This window comes from Bradysia coprophila, unplaced genomic scaffold, assembly GCF_014529535.1.
Source record: "Bradysia coprophila strain Holo2 unplaced genomic scaffold, BU_Bcop_v1 contig_373, whole genome shotgun sequence".
Lineage (NCBI taxonomy): Eukaryota > Metazoa > Arthropoda > Insecta > Diptera > Sciaridae > Bradysia > Bradysia coprophila.
In genome coordinates, this window is record NW_023503632.1 from 937,445 (window position 1) to 958,377 (window position 20,933).

Genomic DNA, 20,933 nt, shown 5'->3' on the forward strand with positions numbered 1-20,933 from the left:
GATCCATTGCCATTTGCTGCCAGTTTGTACCTGCAATATTCTTAATTCCGTTTGTCCATCTCTCTGGTGGTCTACCTATAGCTCGTCTTTTATATGGTCGCCAGTTCATGATCTTTTTGGTCCAACGTTCGTCTGTCCTTCTTGCAATATGTCCCGCCCAGCTCCATTTCAGAGATGCTATTCTTTCCATGACATCAACGACCCTGGTTTGTTGTCGAATCCATTGATTCGTCATTCTGTCTCTGAGTGTTATTCCAAGCATACTCCGTTCCATGGCTCTTTGTGTCACTCTCAATTTTTCTTCGGATGCTTTCGTTAAAGTTAACGTTTCCGCTCCATAAGTGAGCACTGGAAGGACACAAGTGTCGAAAACTTTGCGTTTCAGACTATTATTCATTTTGCTTTTGAAAATTAGTCTGAGTTTTCCGAACGCTGCCCATGCAAGACCAATCCTACGTCTTATTTCTGCAGTTTGGTTGTCCAGACCTAACTTCAGCTTATGTCCTAGATATACGTAGCTGTCGACTCGTTCAATGACAGTGTCACCAATTTTGATTTCTCTATCGTCCCCGATGTTGGTCATGACTTTTGTTTTCGATAAGTTCATCTTGAGGCCAACTTTGTTTGCCTCTTCACTTAACTGTTGTAGCATAAGCTGAGCCTGACCTAGATTCGCTGCTATCGGTACAATGTCATCAGCGAAGCGGAGATTGCTCAGGTACTCTCCATTTATCTTTATTCCCATTTTACTCCAGTTTAACTTCCTAAAAACACTCTGCAGAATCGCCGTGAATAATTTCGGTGAAATGGTGTCACCCTGCCTTACACCTCGGCCAATTCTGAATTTCTCCGTGCTCTTATGAAGTTTTATACATGAAGTAGCATTTTTGTACACATATCGAATTGTGTTGGAGTACCTTGAGTCTACTCTACATTCGTCTAATGCGTCCAATATCGACCATGTTTCCACTGAATCGAAAGCTTTTTCGAAGTCTATGAATAGCAAGACTATGTCGATGTTGTATTCACGACACTTCTCAATAAGCGTTCTCATCACTTGCAAATGGTCGTTTGTGCTGAAACCAGATCTGAAAGCAGCTTGTTCAACAGGTTGGTAGAAGTCGAACTTGTTAGTGTTCCTCTTCGTAATGATTTTCATAAACAACTTGTAGAGTGTTGACAATAGGCTTATGGGTCGGTAATTTTCCAGCTTTGTTATGTCTCCTTTTTTATGCAGCAATGTAATTACCGCATTTTCCCAAGCTTCTGGTACTTCTTCCCATTGGAGACATTGATTAAACAAAGCCGTGATTGCCTTTAATAAGGAGTCTCCACCTAGTTTAATGGCTTCCACTGGAACACCATCTTCTCCTGGAGACTTTTTGTTTTTCATCTCGGCTACTGCGGCCTTGACTTCATCAACAGTTATGTCGGGCATATCATCCGATCCCACGTTTCTTATTATTGGTCTATCTTCGGTTTCTTCCGTTGGACTCTGTCTTGCTGAAGAAAACAAATTCTCATAAAATTCTGTTGCAATATTTAATATCGCATTTCGATCCGTTTGGATCGTTCCTGTTTTGTCTCGTAATTTGAAGATTTCTTTTTTGGCGTTTGTCATTTTTCTCCGTAGGACTTTCATATTGCAGTTAGCTTCAATTATGTTTTGAGCCAATTGGACATTATATTTTCTTTCATCTGATCTCCTTGCTTTGTTGATACTTTTAGACAAGTTCCGGTATTCCACCGAATCTCGTCCTCCGTTTTTTACCAACTCTGCTCTGCTTGCGATCAGGTCTAATGTTTCTCTGCTGAGTTTTGAAAAAACCACTTAGAAAAAAGTCAATTTTTCATACAAAAATCACATTATCTATGACAGGTAATGCTGTTTTTGTATGAGAAATTACATTATCTGGGGAGAGATTATCTGTCACAGGTAATAATCTGAAAACTTTTTTGTCAGTGTTTGATCTCTTAGTTTGTATGGAACGTCCGTAACGCAGTGGTATTACACCAACCTCAAAAGCTGAATGTATATGACAATTTTGGAGGCCCCTTATTTAAAAAATTCTGTTCTATTGCCTGTTCTTGGAGTCCGTTGTGCAGAAAGAAGCAACAGATATGAATTCATTAACTGTTAAAAGGGTCGTTTTAACGCACTCCAAGCACAGACAAAAGAACAGAATTTAGATAAGATGTTTGTATAAGCCATTGCGTTACGGACGCTCCATACAAATTAAGAGGGCTTTCTTATGAACTGGCCTGCTGTTACCTTAAACATCGACATAATTCAGAAAGGAACCAGAAAATCTTCTGAATTCACTGCAGTTCCTTAGACCTAGGATGTGGTGGACGACAGTGGACCATGACGATGTCATTTATTTTTAGGGTCTGACCTCTGGTGACTTCAAACTTCTAGCACAAAGAAGTAGGAGAAACTCCAGGATTCGATATTATGAGTCGACGAGTCACTCCACAAACAGTTACAAAAAGAATTTTATCGAGGAACTGGACCAATAAAATAGTTATGTCAAACGAAAAAGCTTTCGTAAAAGTGATCTGTAATTTACTCGTCTTATCTGACTAATAACACTACTCTCATGCAATGATCCGTTCAATTCAATTTAACAAAAGTTTCATCGTCAACGATTCGGAAAATGTCCTTCCGAAAATTCACCAGATCGTCCAAAAATCGTTGACTACTTTCATTGTGCAGTTTTGTCATTACCGGTTTCAAATTATCGATTCGGGCCGTACGAGACAGGTCATCGTAGTATTTATCCTGATCAGTGCCCATCATATGGGCCTGTCTCCTTTTGAAACCCTTTTCTAAGCGCAATCGCATGTCCTCTTCCATATCTTCAATCATTTCCACTTTGGTTGGCATTTGTTGCTGTCCGGTAATAAATTTCAAACAAAACCGCACCTTTGACCGATAGAAAATTAGGAAAGACGTTCAGGGCGGATACTGGATAGACAAACCTGCAAATCGGACATCTGCGATGCACACACATAGTATGGTAATCCAATCAAAGCCATTGTGGGTCGATTGATGTTCATGCAATGCTTGTACAGTGGCCGAACGTAATTATCATCAACGGAAATGCCACAGTCTACGCTCAGAAAGGGAAACGTGTACTTGTAGCCTACAGTTATAAAAAGTAAAATTACTGAGACAGTTCACTTCCCTCATCATACCTAATCTAAGGTACCGGTACAGTAGAATATTACAGAATAATTTCGATGGCTACCATCGACGAATTGGACACCGGTTTCAGTCAGACATTTAACATCTGGTTTGAGATCTACATTGTCTGGAAACTTGGTTAATGGTGCAGTTTTGTGATGGTGACTGAGTGTAACTCTGATGGCTACCTTTGATATTTCGTTCGCCAAATCCATGCCGCTGTATCAAGGTTTCGAAATTTATTATTTTTTTAAATTTTGATCATAATAAAAGAATTTACTTACGATGGTCCTGCGCCAATGACTAGAACCGTTTCACCTAAAACGTTTCTTCGAATTGGATCACAGATTTTGAAACCTAAAATGCATTAAAGTCTTTTACCTTTAAACGGTTCAGGACATCGATAATCATGGCTGTGAATTTGTTGCCCTTTGAATAGTTTTCTATCCGGATAAGTGGGAATCGATGGAGTGTTGTAGTGACCATTACAAACGAAAATTGCATCGAACATTTCCGTATCGATTCGATCGTTCGGTAGATCTTTCACAATTACCTATAAGTTGTTGATACAGTCAGAGGCAGTGAATTTTCAGCATGAATTTGCTTCAGCTTGTTTGTGTGGATCAGCTGAAGCAAATTAATTTGAAAGCAACAAATATTCGCTGCCTCTTTACCTCCCATTGTGTTTCGCCAATCGGTCGTACCCTTACAACATAATGTTCGAATTTTATGTGCTCTTTCAAACGAAACTCCTCGGCGTAAAGATCGAGAAACGCTAACATCTCTTCGGCAGATATGTACGACTTGTCCTGCTTCGGTATCGGGAAGTCGGGATATCCCATGATTTCTTTCGGTAAATTGGTGCTGTTCGAAAAAAGTTTCGGATTCGCAGAAATGGAAATCGTCTTTCCAATCACTACTTACTGTAATCCCTTATACATGCTGGAGTGAACGTCTAAACCATATTCATCACTACCAATATTGTCAGTGTACACCCACGTCCCACCAACTGTCCGTGCTTGGTCATACACTGTAACTGTGTATCCTTGAGCTAGTGTGTGTTTAGCGGCACATATTCCTGCCGTTCCTGCTCCGATTACGGCTACTTTCATTGGGGCGAAACTGTAATGACCATTTATTGTTTGTTTTTGACTTACGTTTAGAGGTATAGAGTGAAGAAACGAAGAGGATGGCATGAAAAGAAACTATATTGAAAGAGTGACTAGGTTGATGTGAAAATGATGGTGATTAAGTGGATCTAAAAGTACTCTTAAAATTCATTCGATTCCTCGGATTCAAAAATGAACACATTTTTCAGCCACAAAATGTGTTTTTTTTATTCGTTTTTCAGTTGGTATGTACTTCTACCGCGTGGCACATCCTTTAGTCAGATCTGATTGTCTCGAATTCATTGTGAATCATCTTAATTATCGAACTTTCAAATAATTCTGGACTGTTTATGGCTGCTTTCTCTCTAAACTTGAGACTTTGTGTATAAGTCCTGCAGATCGCCATTTTATTAGATGCGCGCGGGAACACACCTCTTCCATACTAACGTTAAATATTTTCTTTATTTTTACTGAAAATGCATGACGATTTTACATGTGATGAGTATTTACATGTTTTATAATTTGTAAACTTCATCTAGCTGATTGTTCCCAGAATGCTGGTAGCATTCCCCTGTTGTATGGCCATAGAAATTTTGTTGCACAAAAATTTTTGGCGCGAATATCACCCGATTCTTCAATAAGCATATTGTTAAGTTTTTGAATGAATTGTTTAGTCTCTTTACACCATGGTCTTAAAGTTTCGAAAGCTTGACCAGCTAGAAGAAAATTGGATGCGTTCTGCTGCTGAGCCTGCCCTTACTAACCAATTTGCATAACGTGATGAATTTTTAGTATATGGAAAGTGGTGCTGAGTCATCCTAAAAATTTACAGCCTTTCTCGTTCCAACAATTTTATGCAAATTTCATATAAATTCCACAGAAGTGATAACAGATGGCGTTGCTGCCGCTTTAATGGAGGCATAATCTGTTTTCATTTCTCCGATAAATTCATACAATTCCAGCTTGAGCAGTAGTAGTGGAAAAATAGAGACTATGAAAAATTCTTTTTCGCAATTCCGGTCCATAATCATCACCTTTCCATGCATCCATTTAATGTCGTTTTGAAGGTATTTATTTCACAGGGAGATGCGGGAAATCAGAAACAAAACTACATTTTTTATTTACATCTTTAAAAAAAAATTCTATTTAAAATCGCTTGATAAGATTTTAGTGTAGACAATTGAGTCGTACAACTTTACTATTGCATAGAAAAATAGGTCAGCATCCTCTTACATTTTTTGTGTAACAGTAACTTATTAACCGTACGAAGAAACACCTTTGGATTTTTGGCTAAAACATGAAGAATCGATTTTTTTAACTGTGAAAATTCTATGTCTCCAGTTTCGTGGCTGATCACAATGTGAATGTGAGATACTCTCAGAGTTCTACAACAACCAAATACAAAGTATACAGTAGAAGGTTCCAAAAATAACCAAATAAAATTGTACCAAGTCATACAAATCGAAACACTCCGATCCGAAACATGTTTCGAAGACTCTGCAAAATTCTGCGAATCTTGAAGACAGTGATACCGTACATCAAATGCAATGGAAGCGAAGGGAAAATGAATTTTGCCTGGTTTATGGTCCTCATAGACAGAGGACCTCGGCATTGCACGATATTTGTTTCTAAATTTGGTCACCCATGTCAAAAATGGTCTAAAATATCAGTCGATACTGTCCAGAATCTGGAAATAATCTGCAATTCTGGAAAAATTGGTCACTTACATCAAACGCAATGGAGGCGAAACGAAATTTAATTTTGTCTGGTTTATGGCATACATAGACAGAGGACCTGGGCATTGCACGATATTTATTCCAAAACAGGGTCACCCATATCAAAAATAGCGTGAAAAATGGGTAAATAAACCGTCGTTACCGTGCAATATTGCACGGTATCGACTGATTTCAAACTAATATTTCGACTTATTTTTGATATGGGTGACCCTGTTTTGGAATAAATATCGTGCAATGCCCAGGTCCTCTGTCTATGTATGCCATAAACCAGACAAAATTAAATTTCGTTTCGCCTCCATTGCGTTTGATGTAAGTGACCAATTTTTCCAGAATTGCAGATTATTTCCAGATTCTGGACAGTATCGACTGATATTTTAGACCATTTTTGACATGGGTGACCAAATTTAGAAACAAATATCGTGCAATGCCGAGGTCCTCTGTCTATGAGGACCATAAACCAGGCAAAATTCATTTTCCCTTCGCTTCCATTGCATTTGATGTACGGTATCACTGTCTTCAAGATTCGCAGAATTTTGCAGAGTCTTCGAAACATGTTTCGGATCGGAGTGTTTCGATTTGTATGACTTGGTACAATTTTATTTGGTTATTTTTGGAACCTTCTACTGTATACTTTGTATTTGGTTGTTGTAGAACTCTGAGAGTATCTCACATTCACATTGTGATCAGCCACGAAACTGGAGACATAGAATTTTCACAGTTAAAAAAATCGATTCTTCATGTTTTAGCCAAAAATCCAAAGGTGTTTCTTCGTACGGTTAATAAGTTACTGTTACACAAAAAATGTAAGAGGATGCTGACCTATTTTTCTATGCAATAGTAAAGTTGTACGACTCAATTGTCTACACTAAAATCTTATCAAGCGATTTTAAATAGAATTTTTTTTTAAAGATGTAAATAAAAAATGTAGTTTTGTTTCTGATTTCCCGCATCTCCCTGTGCGTTTTTGATTATTTTTTTCGCACTTGGGCTTTTTCACATTTTTTTCGCACGCTACATAGCTCAGTACCTTTAAGAAAGACTAAATTTTATAAATAAAAACTTTGCACAGACCAGGATTTGAACATCCAACACCAAAATTCTTCCAAACACCAAGCAACGACCATAGCCATTCGGCTACAGAGTCACACAATTATACAGAACGTATTGTTGAAGCGTACATACTAAGCCTTGACTACTTGATTTTATTTAGCGCGTCTCTATACATCACATTGCAATGTGTATATAGTGCAGGTTGCTTGATCGTTCAAATGAATTCATGTTTGCATGTGAATGTTTGGTAGAAATTTTGGTAATATTTTGCATTGGAAAGGTGATTATGGCCCGAAATTGCGAAAAACGTTGTATCTGCCACGGTAGGTATGCCGGTATTTTTTCGCACACGACGTCTTGTCGACCTCGGCTTCGCCTCGGATCGACAATCGACATCTAGTGCGAAAAAATACCTTCATACCTACCTTGGTAGATAAATAACTATTATGTACGAAGGGGCTAAAGTACGTAAAGTGCCAAAAATTCTTTTCATGCTTCGGGGCCGAAAATGAGGGCAATTTTTCGAATTTTCTCGGGTTTTCGGCCCACTGCATGAAAACTTACATGTGCACCTGTTTTGGACGGTTGATTTAAGGCACTTTCACTTGTAAGCCTCACTTCGTTCGGCCTACAATCCGCGAAATTGCCTAAAATCAATCGTCCAAAACAGGTACACAAATAACCATTGATACACTGTCCCGTTTCAGTACTCTATTTAGAGTACCCTAATGCTTTGGCTATTTGTGGAGAGCCTTTTTCTTTGGAAATTTTTTAATAAATCGACTTTTCAATAAGTTGTATCATACAACTTGTATGTGCGTCATAAGCACACCTCTTCTAAAAATTATTTATAAAATGTTGGTGACGTCGTCCTCTGACCATCCATATGGTTCACTGATTGCTAATACACAACATGAATGAAAGCCCAAAACGTCGGATAGTTTTAATCATTACATTATTTATTGCAATAAACGTTTTTAGCCGTGGCTATTGCTAACAAACGAAACCACGACATATTACGATGGAGGAATTATACAAATAAAAGTTTTTTTTTTCTTTTTCCTAATAAAAAATGTTTTCTCTCTCTCTCTCTATCTCTCTCTCTCTCTCTCGATATTTTTACATTGTAGCCTAGACCCTCAATCGAATAATAATAATAATTTTGATGAGACATTTTCATAAATGTAATAATAACGACATTCATATCAAATAATTTTTTTTTCTCTTTCCTTTTAAATTGCCTATACAATAACTATGTACAAATTCGCTTAATGATTTAATGATTATGATTTTTATATGATTATAACAAGTGAATACAAAACTCTATCCCGGTCTATATCGGGTATAGAATCAATTGTTGCTTTTGTTTTGATCAGTTTAATATCCTTTTTTTCAATCGACTTCCTTCATTTCTTTTCTTTTATTTCCACTATCCCGCGCTCTCTTAACCTTAACAACTATTTAATAAATTGCTACGTAAAATGTGTGTGTGTATAAGATAATAAAATTGAGATAAAATATTTTGTTGTTTTTGTTAAATTTAGAATTATAATTTTCCATCTTTTTTTCCATTTTAAATTTATATTTTTTCATTAAATTAATTTCATTTAAATTTTGTGCTTCTTCTTCTTCTTTAAATATAAATGCAAAATTGTTAAGTAAAAAAAGGTAATTAGACGATCGATTTTAAAAGTATTTTTTACAATAGTCAAACCATCTAAGTTTCAACGGTAGCTTGGGCAAATCTTATACAGTACAATACTTATCAATAAGACAAATGATGACGGTACAGCTTGTGTGAAATTTACCGATCCGAGACGAAGCCGATGACGGCAAACACACGAGAAGCCATTTATCTAATTTACAAAGGAGGTATTTTACTCAAAAGCTCGAGGTACAGTTTCGTCACCGTCAAGTAAAATCAGCTGAACCTCACGTTTACTTCTCGGCTTTTAAAAGCTCTTAACATAACTAACGAGGTAAAAGCAAATGTTTCGTGTGAAAGTATGGGTAACGCATGAGGCCGAGGTCAATACACAGGGCTGTATAAAGTCGCGGAAACATTTATTTCTTTACAAAAACACGAAGATTAGAATTTCTATCGAATTTGTCACATGGCCTCAGGAGGTAATACTCCCCGAAAAAGAAGATTCATCAGTCTATTGAAATTGTAACCATTGAGAAATTATGAATCTTCAGTAAATAGTTGCTATGATATCTGCACGGACAAGGATTCTTTTTGGGAAAACATTATCCATATTAGGGAACGTCAGATTTTTTGATTGAAAAATATAAACGAAAATAGAAACAAAAAGGGCAAGTTGATCCATTGAAAAATAAAAAAAAATTTGACAGAACGGATTTTAATTAATCAAACTACCAGTGCGTATTGCATGATCCCAGGAGTCCGGTAAACCGATTCTATTTTAAATTGGACCAACATATGCCGAGCGATAAGCCTTTGGAAACGTGAAGTGCAAAGTTTCTTTTGTATTGGTGACTAGAAAGGATCCCTGGGATCATGTCGATTTTTCAATGGATCTGCCAATCTTGCTTTTCCGTTTGAGTTTGGATTTTTCTTTTAAAAAATCTAACGTTCTCCATTTTCATGAATTTTTGGTTTGGGAAAATAGGAAACTTTGAGGAAACGACGGAAAATTTCTGAAAAATAAAATAAAATTGGAAAACGTTTTACCGAAAAGGGTCACTAGTACAATGACATACAAACGCCACACGAAGAAATGATAATATTTTATTCATCTCTGAGGTTTTATTGGTCCATAAATTATCGAAATTTTGTCCTTGTGATGATGATTGTACTGATCACCGCTCCATCTTAAATCAGCAAAGTTTCACACGATAACTTACAATGTAATTGTTATCAATTGTTCGGAATAATTTTGTCAATCCTTCTAAACGTGTGCCGCAACAGCCGCACCTAATATTATTCAGATTGCATAGGAAGATCGTAATAAAGTCTTCTTTGTGGTTTCATTAAAAATAATTTTGATTCATTGAGATTTATAATTTAAAATGTTTTTGATATTCCGGTTTGCACATTGAAATAAAAACTTTTTTTCTGGTGTCTCGGTCGTCTAATTTCGGTTGTACTTAGGAACATCAATTTATTTTTTGTTCTAAGCAATAAGAGTTTCGGAATCACATACTTAATTTATCAAAAAAGGGGAAAATACTGTCGATAACAATTTGTTTTAAAAAATACGGTCAAATGATGACCATCGTCATTGGTGTGAATTAGTTTTCATTCTTAGTGTGGCTTGTTGTCTAATTTGCATTCTTTTCTTCGCAACGTCAAACTTCCATTTTTCATAAAAGTTGTAATTACAGTGAGAGGCAGTGAAATTTCAGCATGAATTTGCTTCAGCTGTTCTTCAGCTGATCCGCACAAACAACAATCAAAACTGTTTATACGTTTGAAGCTGCTACATGCACGCGCGTAGTAGTGGTGAAACCGTAACCGTATAAAGACGTATAAACAGTTTTTATTGTATGTGTGGATCAGCTGAAAAACAGCTGAAGCAAATTCATGCTGAAATTTCATTGCCACTGATAAATTATTGAATAATGAGAAGTGTCTCTGGGGTCTTGGAGTTTATAGAATTTTTAATAAATTTAAAATGATCTGGTGATGAGGATGAAAGTTCTTCGTTAAATTAAATGAACAGCAAATGATTTCTATCAAACAATGAACGTGGAAAGAACAAGGCGATGAATCAATCAAAGAATGGTCCTTACATACAGATTCCTTTTTCCGTCAAAAATACAATGTCAACACTTCGCACAATCCTTCACTGCCTCTGCAAACACACCACAAAACGGAATCAGTTCTTGAACACCGAAAGTCTTTGGAATCACTGACGATAGTTGACTGGCGACAATACTTTTATTTAAGAAAAAGTCGGTTGATAATGGCACATTTTAACAACGGCATCAATTGAACTGGAATGCACACACATCAGTCACTTAAAAAATTGCACGGATTATGTATCTCAGACGGTGTGAGATTAGTTGATCTACGTTTTATTGTGAAATGGATGCGAGAAAATTGAGATTAAATCAACAAATGTGTTTGCTTACATGATGATTTTGCAGTGATAAGATTTGAGGGTTGTTGTTCTGGTGCGTCAACAACATCGATTATGACTTGGAAAAGATTGTCCTTACAAAACGACGTCAGGGATTCTGCGATTAGACTGTAAGACTTGAATACTAAGAGGCCATTCAAATAGCGCAAACGCACCATATATGTAGTTGGAGACGGGTTTCCAAAAATCGTGCAAAAGCGTGGTCAAGAGGTAATAAAAAAGGGTGCGCACTCCTTTCACAAACATTTTATTTTCGCTTCAACAGTCTTCCCAAACTGGCAAATACAAGTGCGACAAACCAATTTTCTTGGAATCGAAGGATAAACTGTTTTGAGGAGCCCTTTTACAGTATGAGCCATATTTGAATGACCCCTAATTCACTGCACATGACTGATCTACATTCTAGATGAAAGTCCCAAGAACTTGGAGCTTTTCAATTTAGACTCCAATTGAAAAACGAACTGGAGCCTGTACAATTCAATTTTCGGCCAGGGTATTACTATTCCTAAAAAATTACGATTGTCAACGAATTACAGTTTCCAAGGAATACGATTCAATTTTGATTTTCTAGCAATTCCGATTTCTTGGGAAATTCGATTCCACATGGATTGCTCACTGGAATTCTAATTCCTCAGTAATAACATTTCCCCTAGTGATTACGATTACGAGAAGTGTCATTTGAGTTTAATGTATCAGTGTGGCTGAGATTGTATCCCGGGTAACAGTGCTAAAAGACGATATAGGTCGAGACTATTGACATAAAACATTTCAATTTAGATTAATTTTTTTTTCCCGAGACCATTTCTATGGCATCATTAATTTCCCTCTGTACAATTTAGACTAATTAACCATTCAATAGCTTGAACTAAATAAATCAACGAAGATTTTGTATGGCTCCCGTGAATCATTGAGCACAATTCGGTTTATCTGAAAAAATCATTTTGTCTGTTCAACAATTCCAAATAACTCTCATGTGACATTCAACTTGAGCTCGTTTCTTTAATCGGCAAAGAGAGAAATCGAAATGAACCGCCAGTTTCACGAGACAGTGTCTGTGTGTGTGTGTGTGTGTGTGTGTTATTTAACAATGAAAATTTTCTGTTAATTTGACAGTCGTGCGTCGGACTAGTGTTCGTTCAATGTCTTTCTGTGCTACATTCATCACACATTATTTTGGGTCTTATCTTTCGTTTGATTCAAAACTCTTTGCCATTCGATTTGTGAATGAATGTACAAAGTCATCCCTTGATTGGCTCCTGTTGTAAATTTATCCAACACTCGGGGTACGATAATAAAATATGAAAGTTGCAGTTGTTGGAGCCGGATTAGGTATATAACCATTCGTGCAAAATGTAACAGAATTTGAGTGTCGATCATTCGCATGCAGCCGGTGTTTGTGCCACCAAACATTGCCTGGAGTATGGATACGATGTGACAACATTCGAAAAGACAAATACGATTGGCGGTACATGGTATTACACCGACAGTGTGGACAAAGACGAATTCGGAATGGACGTACACACTAGCATGTATCAGAATTTAAGGTAAACATTCCAACGAATGATATATGTTCCAATGAAACTGTTGGCGATAACTCAACATAGAATGAGATAATTACAAAAAGAATCATCTGAATCATTACACTGCGCGACAACAATATGACAATTGCCATTGTTATCAAACTATTAAAACGCTCGCCTGATCAACATTAATCTACGAGTCGCTGTTTACCTTTGATTATATTAGTTTACACAAGCAGCCAGTCTATCGTAAATCGTGCAAAACGGACGGCTTTGTTATAATCAGCAGGGAAGATTAGAATGGGGTTTTAAATCAAAACTGTACTCGACTGCAGCACCATGTTATTTATAGTTGCATAAAACATCAAAGTGAATGATGAGCCAACCATAACACAAACTCAACTTCGATGGAATAATGTAAATGGAAAGCGAATTAGTGATGCGTGTGAACGGTGTATCGGCATGGAGCTAATTCGATGCCTGTCTTTTACTATAGAATAGAAACATTTCGACGTATGCACCTGAGGCAACTGAAGGTGTAACGCGATTCGAGGTCACATAAAACGATTAATGAAACCAAACCTTTCCTTCCACCAGAACAAACTTCCCGAAAGAAATAATGGGATTTCCGGACTACGATTTCACTGGACCGAAAAATTCCTACGTATCGGCAGGTGAAGTTCTGGACTTCATAAAAACTTATGCTCGGGAATTCAAAGTGGATGAGCAGATTAAATTCCGTCACGAAATTATTCGCATTCGGCCAATAGGAATGACATCACGGTGGGAGGTGGGGGATTTAGTCGTAGGCAATTCAATTTCCCTGTTTAACGATTTGAAACGATTGTCAGATAGTGGTGCGAGATTTTAACAATGACTCCGCCGAAGTACAACAATTCGATGCGGTGATGTGTTGCAACGGGCACTACAGTTGTCCTCGGATACCAGACATTCCTGGACGGGATTTGTACGGTGGTAAAGTTCTTCACACTCACAGTTACCGGACAGCCGACATCTTTAAAGGTAGTGTGATATCTCGGATATCTGTTGCTCCCTTCGAGGATTTGTAAGGGGGCGAGACATTTCTACACGGTCAATATCGTTCAGAAAACGATATTGTCGTCCACATGACGATTCGATCGTTTTTTGAACGATCATATCGTTCCTCACAATATTGACCGTGTAAATAAGTCGCCTCTCCATTTCTAACGTTATTTCAGGCGAAACAGTTCTGGTTGTTGGAAGTGGATCTAGTGGCATTGATATCGCCTATTTGGTGTCAAAGACTGCGACCAAAACAACCATTAGTTTTCACGATCCGACAAGGATTATTCCGAGTGGAATCCATAAAAAACCGGACATACGAGAATTGACCGAAAACGGTGCAATATTTCGCGACGGAACGGAAGAGCATTTTACCGTCATCATATTCGCCACTGGTAAATTTCGCTTTTTCATTCGAAAAATGTGAATTCGAAGATGTCAATTCGCAACGCTTCCAGGATACCTGTACTCGTTTCCTTTCCTGAGCATTGACTGTGGTATGACAATAAACGACAACTACATTCAGCCGTTATTCAAGCACTGCATCAACATTAATTACCCAACGATGGCACTGATTGGAATGCCGTATTTGGTGCATCCACCTCTAATCAGTTATTTGCAGGTTGTGTGAAACGAACGGGGGGGAACAGAACAATTTGTCTGGTTGAGTGACAATGTTCCCATTTTACAGATCCAACTTTTTCTTAAATATTTGAGTGGCACTCAAAACATTCCATCGAAAGAAGAGATGATGAGCACAACCAATAAAGAAATGGACAGCCGATGGAAAAATGGATTCAAGAAGAAACAGGCGCACATGCTGGGAACTGATTTGTTGGTAAAATGTTTAAATCTGAGCTATCGATACAGTAGTCTAAACGAAATCGTTTCAGGATGAGTATTATGCAGACCTGTGTCAATTAGCCGGCCTACCACCGGTAAAACCTTACATGATGGAAATTTATCGCGAAAACCAGCGAAATCTGAAACGGGATCACATCAGATTCCGTGAGATTAATTTCACGGTCATCGACGACGAACATTTTGAGACAGATAAAGAATTATGTTGAAGAACCGAAGAAGAAGAAAGAAATTCGATTGGAAATTCACTTGCAACCGTTTCCGTTGTTCAATTCTTTTTTCTCTAAATTTTCGTCCTCTTCATCGTACGAATGAAATGCTTGCGACACCATCTTATTATTCACATCATCGACCGAACTCTGTTGGACCGAATGCTTTAAGTATTTCAACGGCTTGTTCCGACGCCTCGGTTCATCCTCAACGATGACTGTGCTGTTCTTCAACGAATTCTTGCGGAAACCGTCCGAAATGAAAAAAATCTCTTTGCGCTCGGTGTCGTTGCCGTTGCTCTGGACTTTCGAAAAAATTTTACTATTCAAACCGGGCGCCGTGTCCTTTAAAATGTAAACCTTTTTCGGCGTTTCCTGCAAACATTCGTCGGGAATGAAAACTAATTCCACCGAAGCAACAAGCGAATCGGATTTCGATAGTATCGTTTTGGTTCCGCCGGTCAACGAACCGTTTTCCGTGTGCGATTGATTGTTATTCGGCGGCGACGTGGCATCGGGTCGCATATCGTCCAATGACCGCCAATCAATGTTTTTGCGCGCTTTTAACAATTTCAAAATTTTTCGCTTGCTATCGATCAAACATTGCTGGTTGAGTGCATTGTCACGGAATTCGTTCGATATGACAACGATGTCGCCGTCGTTAATTTGTTCCGATTTGCCGTTGCGATTGGTGTTACGCTTTATGGAACTGTATTGTGTGCCGACCGATTTTGTTGCACTGCCATTGCAATTTGGCTGGCGTCCGTTACGAATTGAATTTTTACTAATAATTTTGCTCTTTGAACCATTCATTTCGTTTAAATTGCTCGATTTGTTACAAATTTTACGTCCTAACTTATCAATACTAATGTCACTCTTATTGTCCATACTACCACAAATTGAGAAAACACCGTCACATGGTGAGCGATCACACAAATCTGTCTTACTTACCCCTGTTGTTTTTGTTGAAATTGTTGTTGTTGCTGCTGACGACGTTGCACACAATTTATCAGTTTTGCGATTAGAATTATTGCTTGATGATGTGTTTGATTGATTTAACAGTTTATTGGAGTCGAGTTGATTGAATTGCTTTGGTGCGTTCGAATTGGAAGCGAGCGGTTCGGTTGGAGTATCAGTTTTGTTGGATTTTGTGGTGAGCACATTGTCACCACAGTCCTTATGCTAGAGCAATTTTTCCGTTGGTGAATGGTTTGATGTCGAACTTATGGTTATTGAAGCATTAAGAATATCGTCACCTGTAACCACCGAAATGAAAATGAAATTTGAATTTATCGCTCGAGCTATCTTTTTATCCTTGTATTGACTGGTTGCACCCGATCCCCTATCAGCGTTTGTATAAATAGAAAGGAATTAGCGGGAATTAAATGTCTCAACTTCAGTCAAACAGTCCCACAGTCGATACACTTCCCACAAAGGAATATTTTTGGGAAAACATTTTCAAAGCTTTGCTCAAATTTTATTAATTTTTCCCTTAGTTTGGGAAAAGATTGAAAAATTTGACAAAATTGCGGAAAATATTTCTTCAAAAATAGTCCCTGCCACCCACTGAACTTTAGTTTTCTTCCTGATTCGCTTCATCATCATTCATTTGCTGTCTCAAGAACTGTTGCTGCATCTACGCTTCGCAGTTATAGTCGCAAACCTCTTTGAAATGATTTCAGCTTAGCCACTTAGCCATCAACAACCACTTCACCGATATTTTCCATCGGCGAGCTTACAAATTGCGCGTTATATTTCTTGAAATAGAAATTTATCGAGTCTCATAACACTGGTGGTGATAAGATTCACTCGAATAGCGGACATTTTTGACAAGTTTCGTTTAGTTAACAAAGATGTCAATGGGATCAAATAACCGAGTTCAACACCGTAAAAGCAAACTTTAATTCAAAACTTACCCGAAGCCTCTTGTGCGCTGGTATCAGAATTGAGTCGTTGTCAGTTGACAAGTTCCACGGAAACGAATTGCTTTAACCTCTCCAAATACTGACTGTACATTTCTACATCATTGTGACCAGCGCCCTATTAGAATTAGACATTAGAAAAATCGGATTGATTTGACTTCCGTTGAAGTTTACCTCAACCCATAGCGGCTCAACCGCTCGTGGACATTTTTCGTATATCGTTACGCCATGGCTGAAATCGATTACTTCGTCTTCTGTACCATGAATCACCAACACCGGCGACGTAACTTTCGGAACTTTGTCGATACTACAATGGAACGACACTGAACAACCATCCGTTCATTATAAAATGAGAAAACTCAAAATTACCTAGGGAATGCATCAAAAAACCATGTTCGTTGCGTGGCTGGAAAAGCAACTCGCATGCCAGACATTAACGGTGAATGCAGTATTACGGCTCCGACCTGATAACGACTGCTAAAGTCAACGGTCGGTACCGTTCCTATACTTTGTCCATAAAGAATGATATTTTCCGGGCTAATACCGTAACGGGTGCGCAGAGCATGCCAGGCCGCATCAATGTCGGCATATAAATTTTTTTCGGTTGGTTTGCCTGTGCTCATTCCATATCCCGAATAATCGTAGCTGAATATGTTGCAGTTGATGCGCTGGCCGAGTCCAATGAAGAAGCTTGTCATCTGCCCCAGGTCTACGGCATTGCCATGTGAAAATAGTATTGTGAACCTAGTGGAAAGCGAAATATGTAGGAATCAAATGAGATGGTCGATTTGTGTTGTGTTAGTCACATTTGTGGTCACTACAGACTACAATGCAGAAGAACAAGAGTTCTCGATTTTCTCGAATCTTCCGAATTAAATGATTTTCTTGGGTGTTTGAACCGGTAACGGTAAAGACCGATTTTAGTGTAAATCAAAAAGTGAAATATCTCCGTCAAAACTGAATATTTTTTTATGGTTTCGACAGAATCTGAAAGGTCGGCTTAGTACCTACAATCGCTAGAACAACTTTTCTTGGAAATGTACAATGGTCTGAGTTATCCTGGGTTCCCTGAAAAGTGTACCCGAAAAACCGCTAACTTTGAACTCAAATTCCCTGGCTCTTTCTAAATCAAATTTGACGTTAGGGTTCGCGTTGGAAAACTGGTGACTAGTACTTTCAAATCTAGCCGGCAGAGCATGTACGTTGTAAATGGAATGTGAGACAGATCGCTAAGAAGCACCACCACTTCACACAGACTTATATGTTATTGATCATTGTAACCGAATATATTACTAGGGCCAAGTGCCTTTCAATGATCTCCCACAATATGACTATAAGTCTAAGTACTCCCAAGTGCGCCCAACGCTAGAACTCAAGGCTGACGTGAGCTTTGATCAGGTTTTTTGTGACACTTATTTTGTATTTATGGAAAGTTGAAGGACTCTACAGGTCAGTTCCTGACATCTCATCACTTCCCAGTGTCCATCTCGCTCCCAACCCTACACCTCAAGGATGACATCAACTTACAACAGTTTTGGATTGGACTTCTCCAATTTGACCACCAAAACTGCAAGATTTGGTAACGTGCAAAAGCTGCAAAACGTCAAATTTGATTTGGAAATGGCCAGTGAAATTGAATTCAAAGTTATCGGTTTTCCCGGTACAATTTTCATGGAACCCAGGATAACTCAGTACATTTTTCTCAAAAAAGTTGTTCTAGCGATTATAGGTATTGAGCCGACCTTTCAGATTCTGGTCCAACGATCAAAAAATATTAAGTTTTGACAGACATAGATATTTCACTTTTAAGTTTTACCTTAAAACCGGTTTTTACCGTTATTTACCGGTTCAAAACACCCAAGACAAAAATTTAATTCGGAAAGTTTCGCATCGTATCCCGTCGTCAGAAATCAAAAAATTTCCAAATCGAGCAGGATAAGATAAGAACCCGGACTAATTGGGATTTAAGAGTTTTAAGATGAAACACAGAAGTTGAAGTTGGGAATGTTATTGAATTGAAGAGATTTATATTTGTAACACCGTGACACAGCCCCAGAGAAGCTGTTTTCCTTAAGGCCAGATCATGGCTCTTTATTCATTTGCGATGTACGAGACTATGAACTGGCCTTAACATGCGCAAAACAATGTGAAATCCGACATGTCATTACACAACATTCAAGCACGACGAGCTAAATACGAGTTGTTAAGTACGGAAGCAATTTAACACGATTTCGTCAAGTGAATATTTACTCACGCAAAATGAATTTTTGCGCACTGCGGTATTCTTGCTAAACCTGTCTTAATCTTAAAATTTTTCCGGAAACTTATATACCGGAATCTAGATGGTTGTGTAATACAAAGTGTATTATTGCAACCTAAACACCACCCAAAGAATCGAGAGAGCGAAAAAAAAAATAATTTCAAATGAAAAAACGAATTTTGTCAAATTCGATTGGTTGACAAAAACCATCGGCCTATTATTTTGTGAAGAACAACAACGCGTTATAACTTAAGGTCATCTCCAGTCATAATACAAAACATTTCTCAACGAAATATTGTTTTTTTTTTCGAATTCTCTGATGGTTTACCTTCGAATTACGGTTTAATGTCACAATTCGGTTGAATTGCGTGGTCTGAATTCATTTCCTTTTGTTTGTAGTGTTTGAAGCTTTTATTTTTACTAATTATTTGTTTTGATCACAAACAAATGATAACAAATTTTCAAAGCACACAAACGGAATGAATAGACTATTGCACCGCATAAGTGTATATTTAGTATAATGTAACCGACGAAATGGATGGTGTGGTGATGTATTCTTAGAATATGGGATGACCTTTTTTTCATTCATTTTGAACGTCGATTTAGCCGGAAGTAGATAATTGAACGTAGTCACACTATATATTTATGAACTCGATGGGGGTGCGAGTGGAATGTATTTTTCCATTTTCAATAAACACCAGTGTGGCGAAGGCGAATGAATTGACGAAAAACGAAATGTTTTTCTCAATTAAAATTTGGGTGCCGTTTTACGGTTATTTGGCTGTTGTTGTTGTTGAAGTTAATAAAATATGAGTCACTAACTCGTTCACGTTTGTGATGTCGGAGGAAAACAAACCGATTCGATCGGTTCCCAAGACAAGATAAAGAAAACTGTTTAGGCAAAAACACACTCACCTAGCATTCGTACTGCAACGGACAAACAGGCAAGCGATTCGATTTCCTCTGCTGGATCGCACAAAAAACGATTCAAACAGTTCCTTTTCACGATCACCGTACTGCCAATCAGCCTTTTCCAGTAGAGTCATTTTGAATTTCGTGCTACTAGTTTCATCAGCCTTTAAATCGTACGAACATTCCGGTGGTAGAAACGCTAATTTCGAAGCTAAAGAAACGACACGAAATTCCGATAAGCATTTCGATCACACATCGATACGTAAATGAAAAGTTTATTTTTTTTCGCAAAGTTGAACAGCAGAAGAAAAAGAAACAACAGAAAAACAAACCTATTTTGCCTGGGAACGGCGGACAACAGAATAGACAACATAGTTCACTTAAATTTAATCCATTCATTGTAAAATGCAATTGTAAATGGCACAAACTATGAACAAAACAATTTGATCTACGTGTGGAAGCGACAATTCAATAAATAAACAGATTTTTCTACTAATTTGTGTGTACCACTTTGTTGTGATTATTTGGATTGAAATTAAATTTTACGCCATGACAGTTGAACAGTGTTGCAGTCGATTTTTATTCAGTTACCGATGTTTCAGCGTTCTCAGCTTTAATTCCAAAAAATGTTGACAAAAATGTTTCTTTGTGTCACAGAAAAAAAAAATTGGGAGCAGTATAAGCAATAAACCAGGTATGGTCTGTCCATACAAGCCGGAGGAAATAGCGATTTCATATAAAAAAACTCACCTTTCAATGATTTTCATTGAGAGGTGAGTTTGTTTGTATGAAATCGCAATTTCCTCCGCTCCATACAAATTTTGACATTAGACCATACCTATCCCAACCATAAAAATACGATCTATAAATGAATATGTTCGGAACTTGACAGTAGAGTTCCGATTATATCGGATTAAATTCAGAACTTGTCTTGTCAGGTATAGAGCATAAGCACTAGGGAGAGGCAGTCTCGTTTCAGCCGTCGGCCGGTGAGGACTTGCGGCCCTTGGTGAATAC

General features: G+C 37.8%; 3 protein-coding genes across 4 annotated transcripts; 1 reads left to right on the plus strand and 2 right to left on the minus strand.

Annotated features, from left to right (window-relative positions):
* Positions 1-2,524: 2,524 nt before the first annotated feature.
* On the minus strand, positions 2,525-12,132 carry LOC119082098 (senecionine N-oxygenase). 2 transcript variants are annotated; one of them, XM_037191467.1, is made up of 8 exons: positions 10,843-12,132; positions 4,112-4,309; positions 3,862-4,051; positions 3,569-3,740; positions 3,472-3,505; positions 3,213-3,406; positions 2,983-3,146; positions 2,525-2,926 (listed from the first exon to the last, which is right to left on the minus strand). In XM_037191467.1, the coding sequence occupies exons 2-8, from the start codon at positions 4,297-4,299 to the stop codon at positions 2,615-2,617; spliced, it is 1,254 nt and encodes a 417-aa protein (XP_037047362.1). In that variant the 5' UTR covers positions 4,300-4,309; positions 10,843-12,132; the 3' UTR covers positions 2,525-2,614. The 2 variants fall into 2 exon arrangements, with proteins under 2 accessions (XP_037047362.1, XP_037047361.1); XM_037191466.1 differs by having other exon boundaries at positions 10,839-12,132.
* A 182-nt stretch (positions 12,133-12,314) lies between these two features.
* Positions 12,315-14,857, plus strand: LOC119082097 (senecionine N-oxygenase-like). The gene is made up of 8 exons (XM_037191465.1): positions 12,315-12,517; positions 12,576-12,732; positions 13,306-13,498; positions 13,560-13,731; positions 13,929-14,147; positions 14,211-14,374; positions 14,444-14,590; positions 14,646-14,857. Exons 1-8 carry the CDS (start codon positions 12,487-12,489, stop codon positions 14,820-14,822), a joined length of 1,260 nt encoding a protein of 419 aa, XP_037047360.1. The 5' UTR covers positions 12,315-12,486; the 3' UTR covers positions 14,823-14,857.
* Positions 14,858-14,912: 55 nt separating this feature from the next.
* LOC119082099 (alpha/beta hydrolase domain-containing protein 17B-like) lies at positions 14,913-20,476 on the minus strand. The gene is made up of 6 exons (XM_037191468.1): positions 20,249-20,476; positions 19,920-20,127; positions 17,114-17,488; positions 16,919-17,051; positions 16,739-16,862; positions 14,913-16,078 (listed from the first exon to the last, which is right to left on the minus strand). Exons 1-5 carry the CDS (start codon positions 20,313-20,315, stop codon positions 16,779-16,781), a joined length of 867 nt encoding a protein of 288 aa, XP_037047363.1. The 5' UTR covers positions 20,316-20,476; the 3' UTR covers positions 14,913-16,078; positions 16,739-16,778.
* Positions 20,477-20,933: the final 457 nt, after the last annotated feature.

Excerpts from the sequence above, each read along its gene's own strand:
- LOC119082099 (XM_037191468.1), bottom strand. The coding sequence starts at position 20,315 with ATGAATGGATTAAATTTAAGTGAACTATGTTGTCTATTCTGTTGTCCG. Across the intron at positions 17,052-17,113 it reads TTTTTTGATGCATTCCCTAG|TATCGACAAAGTTCCGAAAG; the intron begins GTAATTTTGAGT and ends GTTCCATTGTAG. Across the intron at positions 16,863-16,918 it reads TTGAGCCGCTATGGGTTGAG|GGCGCTGGTCACAATGATGT; the intron begins GTAAACTTCAAC and ends TAATTCTAATAG.
- LOC119082098 (XM_037191467.1), bottom strand. The coding sequence starts at position 4,299 with ATGAAAGTAGCCGTAATCGGAGCAGGAACGGCAGGAATATGTGCCGCT. Across the intron at positions 3,741-3,861 it reads TTGGCGAAACACAATGGGAG|GTAATTGTGAAAGATCTACC; the intron begins GTAAAGAGGCAG and ends AACAACTTATAG. Across the intron at positions 3,407-3,471 it reads GTCATTGGCGCAGGACCATC|CGGCATGGATTTGGCGAACG; the intron begins GTAAGTAAATTC and ends ACCTTGATACAG.
- LOC119082097 (XM_037191465.1), top strand. The coding sequence starts at position 12,487 with ATGAAAGTTGCAGTTGTTGGAGCCGGATTAG. Across the intron at positions 12,733-13,305 it reads AGCATGTATCAGAATTTAAG|AACAAACTTCCCGAAAGAAA; the intron begins GTAAACATTCCA and ends TCCTTCCACCAG. Across the intron at positions 14,591-14,645 it reads TGCTGGGAACTGATTTGTTG|GATGAGTATTATGCAGACCT; the intron begins GTAAAATGTTTA and ends AAATCGTTTCAG.